Source organism: Hylobates moloch, unplaced genomic scaffold, assembly GCF_009828535.3.
Source record: "Hylobates moloch isolate HMO894 unplaced genomic scaffold, HMol_V3 SCAFFOLD_8, whole genome shotgun sequence".
Classification (NCBI taxonomy): Eukaryota; Metazoa; Chordata; class Mammalia; order Primates; family Hylobatidae; genus Hylobates; species Hylobates moloch.
In genome coordinates this window covers 82,610,508-82,623,622 of record NW_026652283.1, presented here as the reverse complement: position 1 = coordinate 82,623,622, position 13,115 = coordinate 82,610,508, and the positions used below count along the sequence as shown (strand labels likewise).

Here is a 13,115-nt window from a genome sequence, read left to right as displayed (position 1 = left end):
ATACAACATAGGACATTTTTTCAAAACTTTCTTGGGTATTGTGATAAGTTGGGCCTTAGGGCTTGGAAATGCCCAAGTGCTTCCAATCTCCACCAGGGTAAGAGCCCCTTCTGCAGCCTTTCTGGCTAGGATTGGTTCCCCTCTGCTTGCATATTCCTCAGGACAGAGGGCTCACCACCTCTCCCAGTTAGCTCAGGAGCTGACAATGCCATTCTAGAGCACCTTTAAACGCTTCCAAGCCTACCATGGGAGAGAGGTAAGGAGACCAGGAGCAGGGTATGATGGCAGAGGTGTTGAGGGGAGGGAAGACCAAGGCTTCCAGCCCCAGGGTACAGGTGTGGTAAGGAAAAGGGCATACTCAAGTTCAGCTGGACCAAAGTAGAAAAATCAGGAAGCTGCCAAGACCTGAACTCTCCCAAGGGGCACCTGGAAGTGCAGAGTCTGGAGTCTGAGTCTTCCGGCTGCCCCATTCCACCCCAACTAGCCCTCCAGAAAGGTTCTGATGTGCACCATGGCCACGGCCTCGGTAGATATGTGAGGTACCCAAGCCCATAGACCAGAGGTGGGGGTGGAGAGTGGAAGAAAATGGTGGAACCTCAGGAGTCCTCAGGCAGGCTGGAGAGGAGGGTGCACGCAGGAGCCCTGCCCAGACCTGACCTTCGAGGGCCTTCTCTGTCCAAGAGGCCCTGGGCCCTGGCTGCTGAGACTGGAGGGGCCCGCTGGGTGATCCGGCCTGGGGGAGTGTCGTGTGCACACAATCACACACACACGCCACATTCCAGTTGTGCTGTGTCAGCGTTTGGGCAAACCAGGATTGTGCGGCTTTGGGAGGGCAGGGAACAAACAACCCCCAAAAGTGGGTGAGGGAGGGACTGGGGCTGGTTGGAAGGAACTCGGGAGAACCCCAGGGAACCACTTCTGTGCTGGGTCACCAGGTTCAAGATCCGAGTTTTCCTGCTGTGCTCTGAGGTGACTGGATCAGCATTTCCCCCGTTCCCAGGCAGGCCCGCCCTCTCCCTGACCCCACAACTCTCACTACTACCCATAGCCTCAGGACCAACCACGGAGGACACCCCAAACACCCCCTTATGCAACACAAGGAGCTCCTGTCACACTGCTGCCTGACTTTTTTTGGCCTCTCCTCCCCTGTTCCATACATTCCATCACCCCCAACCTCTCTTAAGGCCTCCATCAGCTTTCCATAAGACTCTCTGCCACTGAGTGCTTTGAGCCCTACAGTCCACTTTCCCACAGCTGCACTGATTTCCTTCCTTCTTGTGGCCTGGCAAAATTTTCATCCAATGCCTGACTTCTGCAAGATCTCACCTGACTTCTTTCTATCTCAGCCTGAATTTCTGGCCTTCCTGGCACCGCTACTCCATGCCATCTCATTCATGTCACAGTGGTAACCCCAGGATCCCTGGGGATGAAGTCTGTAGGAGAGGATGCAGGGTGCGGCAGGCTAACAAGAGCCACGGGCATCCATGCAGGAACATCCGAGCAGCGGAGGGACGGTTTGTTCTGGGACCATCGCGGGCCCAGCTCCGATAATCCTCTGTCCCTTATGCTCAAGTTCTAGATCCCCAAACTCTGCCCTAAAGCTGTGAGTGTCAAGGGCCCATCAGAACCTTTTTCCTGCAATGTCACTGGACCTTCTGTGTTAGGTTTTGCAGTTTCAAGGGGACTGCCTGGCCCTGCCTGGGGTGCTGAAGCTGAACTCTGCCCCTGGACTACCCCACTGACCCTCTGATTCAGCCTGGACTGAGAATGTAGTGGTGGCTCCTCCTGCCACCTTGAGGAGACCTCAGAGATCAGGCCCCAGGCCAGAGGAGGAAAGTGAGGCATAGAGAGACCCCAGAACAGACCCCAGCATTATGGGGCACATGACAGGGCACTTGAGGCATGAGGGGTATCAAGGTGGCCCAAGGGCAAACCCCCTGCCCCCTCCCACCCCTCTCCACTGGCCACAGGGCCATAGGCTGGACCACCCTGCTTGAGGGGGGAGCTGGGACCCGTGTTTATGCCACTGTGGGGAGGCCACAGCCTGCCTGGCAGTTCCACCTGCCCAGCGCCGATGCTGATTCAGCAGAGCCCCCCCAGCACATATGCACTCAGACACAGGCACACACACTCACGCACACACACGCACACACACACAGTGGCAAACACACATGTACATATGCACAGACAAATGGGCACCTACACACTCACAGACACACATATACAACACACATACAAACACAAGCCCACATTCACAGACACAGATCCACAGGCACACATGCACAACTGTGGACCTATACACACATACACACGCACATTTCACCCAGCCAGGATGGGAGGATGCTGAGTAAGGAGAAGGCTCACCTCTGCAGCTGAGTCCCACCTTTAGGTGCCTCCACCCCATCCACTCTGATGCCTGCACCCACAGCCAGTGACCCAAACCCAGGAACACGTGGTCGGCAGAGCCACATATGAAAGGTAAATGGCCTCAGGGTAGCAACATGGCCATGGCTGGGCCAGAGGCACATTCTAAGTGGAGCTGAGCTGCAACGAGTGGAACCAAGCTGCCCCTGCCAGGGCTCATCAGACAACAGCCCCAGCCCTGCCCTCACCAAGGGGCCCCCAACCCGTCCCCTCCCAGCCACGCAAGAAGACTGGGGACTGGGAATTGCAAGATGCTCCCTTCTACCACCAAGCCAAACCAAGTGGGACAGTAGCTCCCAGGGACTAGGGAAGCCTGCAAGAAGGACGGTATGTTTGGGGAAGGCCTGGGAGTACTGCGGGCCACCCTGGAAACCAGAAGGGCGGGCATTCTTGAGAGAGTGGGATGTGTATGCCTGAGGACTAAGACACATGCGAACTTGGATGCAGAGCACTCCTTGCTGGAGATGACTGAGAGCAGATGCAATCTGTGCTCAGGACGCCAGCCCAGGGTAGGCATACCCAGAAAGAAAATGCTGAGACCACTCAGTCCCACGCAGACTTCTGAAAGGGAGCTCAGCACTTCTAGGCTTGGTTTTCAGGAACAAGGTGCACCAGACAGGCGGGAACTGGGGACTGCCCCGGAGAGTGTCAGCCGCTTCCGGTGGTGCCCTGCCCTGGAGGAGTCTGGAGGTGGAAACTGATTGGGATCTGCTCCCCTCTATGTGGGTCCTCAGTCACTCATGGGCCAGGAAGCCTGGCCAGAGCCCTCCAAGATCACACACGCACATGAAGATGCCCTCATTGGCCGAGTGCACTGCAACGGGGCACAGGGTGTCTTCATCTGCCCCACCAGCTGACAGACTGTGCACCTCTCAGTGCTGTGGCGGTAAACTGTGAAAGAGCAGATTACGACTCCTTCCCTTGAATCAGATCTGAGGCTGGAGTGGACTGAACCAGAAAGCCTTGAAATCTGTCCATGATGTTGCTGAGGATGTTTTCAAAACAGCCCTGGAATCTGACCACTTACGACCATCATCCCCGCCAGTACCCTGGGCCAAGCGTGCATCTCCTCTCTCCTGGACCCTCCTCACTGGCCTCCCTGCTGCCCCTGTGGCCTCCACAGTCTCTTCTCCACACAGCGGCCAGGGTGGCACTGAGAAAACATCTCCCCAGGGCGCATGCTGCCACCCTCCCTGACCTCTCTGACTCAGGACCTGTCCCTCTCCATGGCACTTTCTGCTCCCATCACCAGGCCTCTGTGCCCTCTGCCAGGACGTCTTCCTCAGATGCCCACACCGCCTCCTGAAGCAGATGCTGAGGTGCCGCACAGGAATGTTCCAGCCCACCTAGGGGCGCTGCCCAGCCAGTGACAGATGGGAGTCTGTAGATAGTCTGCCTCCCTCATCCCTCAGTGAGACAATACCACCATCTCTCGGAGGTTCCCAGCAGGGCTGAGACCCCTTTGCCCATAGTGTCATCTGCTCTGCGTGCACCCCTTTGGGGGGATTTTCTTCCTTCCCAGGCCCCCCATCCCACCCCTCTCCCATGCTCCCTGGAATCACCTTCCAGGGAGACTACTTGCTGGTAGTGCTTGATCTGGTCCTTGTCTCAGGGATTACTTCTGGGGGAGCCCAGCCCAAGACACTTCATCTCTCCCTTTTCCCTTTAGCAATAACTCCCCATTTCCCCTGCCCCAGCCCCTACTATTTACTTTCTGTCTGTATGAATTTGACTACTCTAGGACCCTTAGATAAGTGGACTCTACAGTATTTTGTGTGTGTGTGATTGGCTTATTTCACTTAGCGTAATGTCCTCAAGGTTCACCCGCATTGTTGCGTGTGTCGGCATGGCCTTGCTTTGTCAGGCTGAGTAATACTCCCTGTGGATAGACCACATTTGCTTACCCACTCACCCCTCCACGGACACTTGGGTTGCTTCCACCTTTTAGCTACTGCAAATAGTGCTGCTGTGAACGTGGGTGTGCAAATACCTGTTCAAACCCTGCCTTCAAGTATTTTAGGTACATGCCCAGAAGTAGAATTGCTGGTCATTTGGTCATTCTATTTTGTGGGAAACTGCTATAGTGTTTTCCACAGTGGCTGCGCCATTTTACTTTCAAATTTCAACAGTGCACAAGGGTTCTAATTTCTCCACATCTTCAACAACACTTGTTATTTTCTGCTGTTTTTTTAATAACAGCCATCCTAATGGGCGTGAGGCGGTATCTCATTACAGTTTTAATTTGCATTTCTCTAATGATTAGTGATGTTCAGCATCTTTTCATGTGCTTATTGGTTATCTGTATATCCTTTGGTTTTTTGTTTTGTTCTGTTTTGTTTTTTTGAGATGGAGTCTCGCTCTGTTGTCCAGGCTGGAGTGCAGTGGCGCAATCTCAGCTCACTGCAACCTCTGCCTCCCGGGTTCAAATGATTCTTTGGCCTCAGCCTCCCAAATAGCTGGGATTACAGGCACCAGCCATCATGCTGGGCTAATTCTTGTATTTTTGTAGAGATGGGGTTTCACCATGTTGGCCAGGCTGGTCTTGAACTCCTGACCTCATGTGATCCACCCGCCTCAGCCTCCCAAAGTGCTGGGATTACAGACGTGAGCCACCACGCCCGGCCTGTATATCCTCTTTAGAGAAATGTATATATACAAGTCCTTTGCCTATTTTTTAATTGGGTTGTTTGGGGGGTGGTTGTTGAGTTATAGAAGTTCTTTATATATTCTAAATATTATCTTCTCTCCTTTAAATCTTTGCTCAACTATTTCCTGCTCAGATAATCCTTGACCTCATTATTTAACATGTCACCCACCTCCCAGCTTACACACATACATGCACACACACACCACAGCCCTCCCTGCTTTCAGTCCTTCTCTGCCTTTAGCACCATTGGATACTCCACTGTCGGTATTTGTCTGGTTTGTGTGAGTTCTACAAGGGCAGAGGTTTCCACTGCCTTCTCCACTGCAGTGTTCCCAGCACCTAGAACAGAGCCTGGCACACAGTCGGTGCTCAGTAAATGCTGAGAGAATGAAAGGAGGATGCAACAGACTCCTGCGACACACTCACCCCTCACATGCCCTCTCTCCCACACACTGCCGGCAGCCCCCATCCACACACACTCACTCTCACACACACTCAGGACTCCCCACACCACACAGCCCCTTGGGCAGTCTGATCCATGCAGGCCTTCCAAGTTGCTCTCACCCCACCACATCCCCCCCTGCCACGCAGACACGCGCATCCACACGAGGTCATGAAAAGGCGCCCCCTGGAGCTGCCCTGACTCCTGGGTCCTCCTGGCCTGCAAGGTGTTTCCCATCCAGTGTGGCCCACTCCCCACTCAAAGCCTTTGATCTCCCCCACATTTCTATATCTGGGGTCCCCAGCCTCTCTGCAGGGCTTTGCTCTCTCTTCACATCAAGCCTGCATGAATCTTCTCCTCGAGGAAGCCTCCCCTCTCTATCTTCATCAGGCTCCAGGACCCAGGGGAGGGGCCCTGGCCCCAGAGCAGGGGGTGGAATGGGGCAGGGGTCTGCAGGTGTGTACACCTCCCTCCACCACGCAGGGATTGCATGCTGTCTTCTGCTGAGGAGCCCGGGTCTATCCCCACAAAGCCTCTACCGCTGACCTAGAGCCACACTGCTGGCAGAGTGGCTCAGTTTCACCATCGGAGTCAGGGCAAGGGGTCAGCTCTGACAATCTGGGGACAAAGTTAGTTCCTGCACTGCCACCCATTCCCAATGTCACTCAGGCAAGGCCATTCCCTGTGCTGGGCCTCAGCTTTCCCACCCGTGACAGGGTGGCTCTGGGCCAATGCCCCATGGTCACCCAATTGGTGGACATGCAGTGAGACAGCTCAGACAGTGCTCTCAGGCTCCCAGCGGCCCGCATCCCTGTGTTAGCGGCCCCGGCATGGCTGCCTCCTGCAGAAGGCCGGGTGAGGGGCAAGCGCAACGGAGAAGCACTCGGCCTCCTCCAGCTCAGCATCCATGGGCCACAGAATTCACATAGGCAAGCCAAGGGCCACAGAGAGGAAAGAAGGAGAAAGGGAAAGAAGGAGGAAAGGGAAGAGGGGAAGGAGAAATATGGGACAAAGAGGGAAAGGAAGGAAGGAAGGAGGGGAGGGAGGGAGGAAAGGAGGGACGAAGGAAAAAACGGGCAAGGAAGAAGGAAAAGAGGAAAGGGAGGGAGGAAGGGAGGGAAGAAGGGGAGGAAGGGGAGAAAAATGAGAGGGAAGGTAGGAAAGAAGAAAGGAAGAAAGGGAGGGAGGTGGGTAGGAAGGGAGGGAGGGAGAAAAGAAGGAAGAAAAAAGAGGAGGGGAGGGAGGGAAGGAGAGAGGGAAAAAAGAGAGGGAGGAAGGGAAGGAAGTCAGAAAGGAAGGCCGGCAAGAAGCCATTTATTCATGAGGCCCATGGGGTGGGGACAGAGCTGCCGTCACAGGTAAGCACAGCCTGAGAGGGGCCAGAGATGGCAACCACGCGGAGAGGTCCGAGGGTTTTTGCAGGAGTCTTGATAAGGCTCCCCTCCTTCCCACGACTCCAGGCCGCTGGTGTCAGCATCACACATGGGAGATGAGACGTCCCTGCACAGCCTTCCCTGGGCTTCCTGAGAACAAAGGCAGTGCAGATTACAGAGGAGGAGGGAGACGGAGGCAGCAGGATGTCAAGTGAGCACTGCAGCTGGTGGAGTGTGGGCAGGTGGCAGCAGCGGGCTCAGGAGAGAGTGGGTGCCTACCTGGGCACAAGGCTTAGCTGGACATGATGTGCTTCACGAATGCTGGAAAGAAGAGGAGAGTGAGTGGCAGGGGTGCAACACGGGGCAGCCATGGCTGGGAGCCTGGGCCCCAGCACTCCCCTCCCAGAAGACCCCTGCCCCTGCTGAGCCCACCTTCGTAGTTGATGCAGCCATTGGAGTCCTCTTGCCCAGCCATCAACTTCTCCACTTCGTCTTCTGTCAGCCTCTCACCTGGCAGGAGTGGGAGGCTGAGTCAGCACCGTGCGTGCAGAGGCATGATGGGGTGGGGGCACCCACTGAATCCCTCTAGATGGTGGCTCAACCTCGCCAGTATTCCCACAGCCAGCACTGTTCACAAGACCTTGGCCATCACCCCATTTCTGAGGCCAGGAGAATCAGTGACAAGTTAAGAAGGGGCCTAGGGTGCAGTACGTGCTGTCCTCTGTCCCACTAGGCAGGGAGGGGGTCCCTCCACCAGGACAAAGCCAGGCCTCCCTAGAAGCAGTCTCTTGGGGCAGCCCCTTGAGGCTAGAGGAAGGGCCCATGGGGCAGAGTTGGGGACCTTGGGAGAGGGTGGTGGAGGGAGCCAAGAGACCACCCGCTGCTCCCCAAGTCTGGCATTCTCCTGCCTCCGTACTTCTGTGCGCTGCGCTGGCCCCCCTTCAAAGTGCCAGCCGCAGCTCCCCCTTCTTACCCCCACGTCTAGACACACACACACACACACACACACACACACACACACACACACACACAGAGAGAGAGAGAGAGGAGAGAGAAACCAGCCCGGAGCTGAAACAGTAGGCACTCAAATGTTTGCTGCAGGAAAAAATCACTTCGAAGAGGGACCCCCTGCTGCAGGCAGCTGATGGTAGGGGTATAAGTGGGAGGTACACAGGGCCCCACAGAGGTCAGGATCCCCCCAGGGGGCAGGCACTCGACCTGCTTGACCACTTAGGGCTGTGGCCCTGGAATTTGACCTTGGAGTAATGACCACCAGGACGGTGGCCTGGAGTCGTGGGAAGGAGGGGAGCATATCAAGACGGCTCCTTCCTGCCCTGCTCTGTCCCCAGAGCTGATGTCATCCCCCTTCTGTGAGCTGCACCAGCATGCCTGCTTTATTCTCCTCCTAAGTAACATTTCTGTTGTCTGCCACTGAGGCTCCCTAATTATGTAACTCTCTCCATTTCACCGATGGGTCACAGGCCTGGGAGGCAACAGAGTGGTTTCTCCCAGGATGTCCCTGGAAGGAGTGGGGGTAGGGGAGGAGGCTGCCCTCACCCAGCGTGGCCAGCACGTGGCGAAGCTCAGCACCCATGACAGTGCCATTGCCCTCCTTGTCGAAGACCCGCAGCCCCTCCACGAAGTCCTCATAGGTGCCCGTGTCCTTGTTCTTGGAAATGTGCTGGAGCATGGGCAGGAAAGTTTCAAAGTCCATCATCTTGGTATTGAGCTCTGCAGAGAAATGGTCCCAGGTTCCAGGGTCTAAGGCTGGGGTGGGCACACCCCTCCCCCATGCCTGACAATGAAGAGCTATCCCCACCTCTCACACAGTTCTGCAACAGTCTACACCAGTTCTCACAGCAGTCTACACCAGTTTGCCATTTAAAAGCAAACTACCATCGCGAGGCACTTTACAGTCTACTGAGCAATGCACTGTTTCCATAGCCCTTTGCTATTCACGAAGGGAGTTTGCTGCCCTGAGCCACCATGGAGGGTTTTGTCCAGAATCCCTTGCCTACTTTTGGGAAACAGTCCTCCCCTCGTGGCATTTTCTTATAGACTTCACCCTCCACCACTTGTGATTGGATCAGGAGCAGCTAGGCCAATCAAAGACCTTCCCTGGGACTTTTGAACCCTTGGTGGGGGCTTGGGCCTCACTCCTTTTTTTTTTTTTAGCTTTAAAAGTTTATTCATTTATGTATTTATTTATGTATTTATTTATTTATTTTTAGACACAAGGTCTTCTTGTTCTGTCACCCAGACTGGAGTACAGTGGTGTGATTATAGCTCACTGCAACCTCAAATTCCTGGGCTCACAGGATCCTCCTGGCTCAGCTTCCTGAGTAGCTGGGACCACAAGTGCATGCCACCATGCCAAGCTAAATTTTTAATTTTTGTAGAGATGGAATCTCACTGTGTTACCCAGGCTGGTCTCAAACTCCTGGCCTCAAGTGATCCTCCCAAAGCACTGGGATGACAGCATCCCACTGCCCACTGCTGTCACTGCTCGATCAGCATGGATCCAGATGCTCCAGCAAACCATTACTGCATGTCACCTGGTCAGCATGGCCCTGTGACTGGCCTCGGTGCCCTTATCAGGACAATGGGAGATGTCAGGAAAGATTCTCATGCTATCCCGCAGGATGGATGGCAGCCCACCCAGGCAGTCTCCCCGGGACTAACACTATAGGGGCTCTCAGACAGGTGCACTACCTTCCTGTCTTGGCTTCCCCAGGACACGGAGCACTTCCGCCTGTGTGGGGTTCTGGCCCAGCGCCCGCAGGACATCCCCACACTGCCCGTAGGTGATCTTCATCTCACACTTGGGTGTGCGGTCGAACAGCATGAAGGCTTCCTTGAACTCTGCCAGGAGAGGGCAGTGAGCCACAGACACTCCCAGGGTCAGCCTACCCCACTCCCCACACCCCTGGCAGGACCCTCAGACCAGGGAACCCCAGCCCATCCTGCAACCCCTGGGCTCAAGACCCCTGCTCACCTTCAATCTGCTCAGGTGTGAACTCGATCTGAAAAGAGACCCCAAAGACTCAGAAGCCCGGCTTAAAAGGTGGGGCCACGCCTCCTCCTGGGCACTCGGTGGCCAGCCCAGAATGTCAGCTGTCTCAGCCTGTCCCATTCCAGCATCCCAGCCTGCACCCTCAGGACCTCCTGCAGTCCACCTTGATGCCCTCCTGCCTCCTTGCCCCCCTCCATCTGCCCAGCCAGAAGGCCTTGAGTCTGTGTGCACCCAACCCCTGATGCTCGGTGGACCCTGGCGGGAGTAGCAGTGAGGAGGGAGGCCACGTGCCCAAGGCCTCAGGCCAGCGTGGGCCTTACCTGATGCTCCCGGTTCTGGACAGATGTACCTTAAGCCACAAGCCCCAGTCAGGCTGGCTTTGCTTGGGGCCTGGTGGGCAGGACTGTCAGCAAAAGTGAGATAGGAGGGCCCAGGGTGGCAGGAGGAGTAAGGACAATGGTACAGGCCGAGGGCTTGTGGCTGGAAGCATCCAGGGTGAGCACAAGTGTGCATGTGTGTGTGTGAGTATGCGTCTACATACGTCTGCCCTCACAGAGCCCCCTAAGCCCTCAAGACCAGGCAATCACTCACCAGCCCCACTATACCTATTTCTCACATACCCTGTCTGTAGGTCTCTGGGAAGCTCCCATACCCCAGGACAGCACAGGGCCAGGGCAGTGCTGCTGAGTGTTTGCTGAAGTCACATTGGGGCCACCTTGATTGACGTCAATCAAGAGGCCTCCTGGAATCCAGTGTCCCCCTCCTCACCGGATACCAGGTCTATTTTTATCACTGCAGTCACTCGCCCCAAGGTCAAGGTCACACGAGGGAAAGGAGGTTGGGGGAGGGGCATGACTGGCGTCTCTCTCACGGTTGCTGCCTCGGGGTCCCACCAATCTCCACAGTGCATGCCGGCACAGAGGGACACCCTGTTCAGGGCCACCCTACCATGACTGTCCCTCCTGGCTTCTGGTTTGACCCAGTTTGGGGAAGAACAGGTTGTCATTCCTGGCTCCCTGAGAGCTCTCTCCACCAGGAAGCCTGCGGAGATTAGGCTCTCTGGGCTCCTGGCAAAGGCTCCCTGCCCTTTACCTGCAACCTGGGGATGGGGGAAGAGGGCCCATGAGGGGTCTCATTGTCCCCACCTCTCAGAAGGGAGTCTGCGCCAACCTCAGGCCTGGCGAGAAAGGACAATGCCACCATGGGCCGTGGCTGTGGTCACAGCCTCACCATGAGGCCTGCAGAATGCAAGCCTGGGACCTGGGTGGCCAACTCCAGGTGCATATACTCTGAATGGTTCCCAGCAGCCCTGCAAGAGGGGACTTGCTGTTCTGTTTCACAGCCGAGGAAACCACGCCTCAGAGCAGCGAAGAACTTGGCAACTAAAATGGAGCAGAGTTGGGATTTGAACCCTTGCCTCAAAGGACATGGTAGGTGTCTCTGGGAAGGGCTTGTGAACAGGAGGCAAGACTTCACCAATGGAACGTAGGTCTTGCTGGGCATGCGGGGACGGCAAGGGTTCCACAGGGCTCCTGAGGAGGCAGCCAGGGCAGCAGTGGTCCCAGCCAAGAACAGGGAGCAGGCAGGACACAGGGTACGTGCTTCTATGCAGATACCACAGGTGGGAGGCATGGCTCCCTCCAAGTTTAGACTCTGAGAAAGACTTCTCAGTTGGGGAAGGGCTCCTGGGGCCACTGGTCATAGCTCTATGACCAGCTTCCTGCACAGCTTTCAGAATGTCCCTGGCCAGCTGATGCTTCAAGTTGCCCACCTAAAAGCTGAGGCCTGGAAGTGCTCTACCAGCTCTGGGCTCGGTGACTTGAATGAGACCCAGCCTGGACAGGGGCCCTGATTCTTCTTACTCCCCATGTCATCCACCCTGGGAGCGTGTATGGACTGGGGACCCTCAGCTGAACAAGGAAAATCCCTGCCTGGCTCCAGCTGGCTCCAGGATTCCCCAAGGATGAGAAGTCCAGGAAGAAGGGCAAGTGAGAGTCCATTTCCAAAACCACTAAAAAGACAGTCCAGACTCAAACCCCAGTCCAGACTCCACCCTTAGTTCTCAGCAGCACCAGAGGAGTCCTGCAGAATGTCTGACCACCATCCCTCCTGCTGCAGCCCTTCTGATGCCTGAAGCAGTCAGGGCTCGTCTGACCTCTGCACAGAAGCTTCCAGCGTCAGCTCAGTGCTCACTTCCAGAGCCTGACCTGCCTCTGGCTAGGTCCACTGTGGGATCCACTCACTTGCCCTGCTCCTATTGCCACCACCCAGCTCCCATACCCACCTTGATCTTGGAAGCATCAAACTCGACCTCCTTAGGGCGCTCAGGCTCAGGGGGAGGTGCGGGAGCTGGAGCTGCCTTGGGGGCTGCCTTGGCATCATCCTTCTTGGGCTCTGGCTTTTTGGGGGCCATTGGGGGCTGTAAGTACAGACAGGGATGTGGAGAGAAGAATGCAGAAAGCAGGGTAGGTGAGCCACCTTGCCCAGGCCTTTATCCTGCCGGGATACCTCATGACCCCAGCCCCACCCCTGCAGTGCACAATAGGGACAGGGCCATAAAAGGATACGGCTAGGCTCAGGGGCTATTTTGGGGCCTGGGGAGGGCATTGTTCGGGCTCAGGAATGGGTAGGGGAGGAGGGATCTCCATTCCTCCCAATCACCTGTTGGGAAGGGGGAGGGAGACAGGGGGACAAAGGCCACTGCTTAACACACACATACACACACACTCATCTGCACACCCGCACATACCCACACAGGGCCCTGCTGCCCCTCTGCAGGTCCATAAGTTGGAGAAGTGAAGAAGGGTGGACCAAGTACGTGCTACATGTTGTGTTGGGGTCAGAAGGACTGGGATGACCTAAGGGCACCTCTGAACTTAAGCTCTCCAAAGTCCCCTGTGTCTGTCTGTGTCTATGACCGTGTCCGTGTGGGGGAAGGCGGAGGTCAGCATGTGTCTGTGTGCGTTGTCTGTGTCTGTGTCAGGGTGTTTATGTGTCTGTGGGTCTCTGTGTGTCTGTGTTTGTGTGGAGGGGGGTCTGTGTACACCTGTGTGTGTTGTCTGGGTGCCTCCGTGGTGGGGGGCTCTGTGCGTGCCTATGTGTGCTCCGTATCTGTGTCTATGTAAGGGATGGCCCGGGTGTCTGTGTTTGTCTCTGTGGGTCTGGGTCTTTATGTGTGTGTGGTGTGTCTGTGTGTCTATGTGAGTGTATCTGCGG

The 13,115-nt window shown here is 55.9% G+C and overlaps 1 protein-coding gene across 6 annotated transcripts in view; it reads right to left on the bottom strand.

The window, feature by feature from the left end:
- Positions 1–6,806: 6,806 nt before the first annotated feature.
- The window catches only part of MYL3 (myosin light chain 3), a 26,148-nt gene continuing 19,839 nt past the window's right edge, over positions 6,807–13,115 (bottom strand). For 3 of the 6 annotated variants that reach the window (XM_032161790.2, XM_032161789.2, XM_032161791.2), the window contains exons 3-9: positions 12,184–12,318; positions 9,882–9,909; positions 9,599–9,748; positions 8,444–8,617; positions 7,319–7,396; positions 7,166–7,207; positions 6,807–7,036 (exon numbers count right to left, since the gene is read on the bottom strand). In XM_032161790.2, the coding sequence (XP_032017681.1) occupies positions 7,179–7,207; positions 7,319–7,396; positions 8,444–8,617; positions 9,599–9,748; positions 9,882–9,909; positions 12,184–12,312 (588 nt within the window). In that variant the 5' untranslated portion in view covers positions 12,313–12,318 and the 3' untranslated portion in view covers positions 6,807–7,036; positions 7,166–7,178. Of the gene's footprint in view, positions 7,208–7,318; positions 7,397–8,443; positions 8,618–9,598; positions 9,749–9,881; positions 9,910–12,183; positions 12,319–13,115 lie in introns of all 6 variants that reach the window. The other 3 variants (XM_058443214.1, XM_058443215.1, XM_058443213.1) reach the window with 2 other exon arrangements.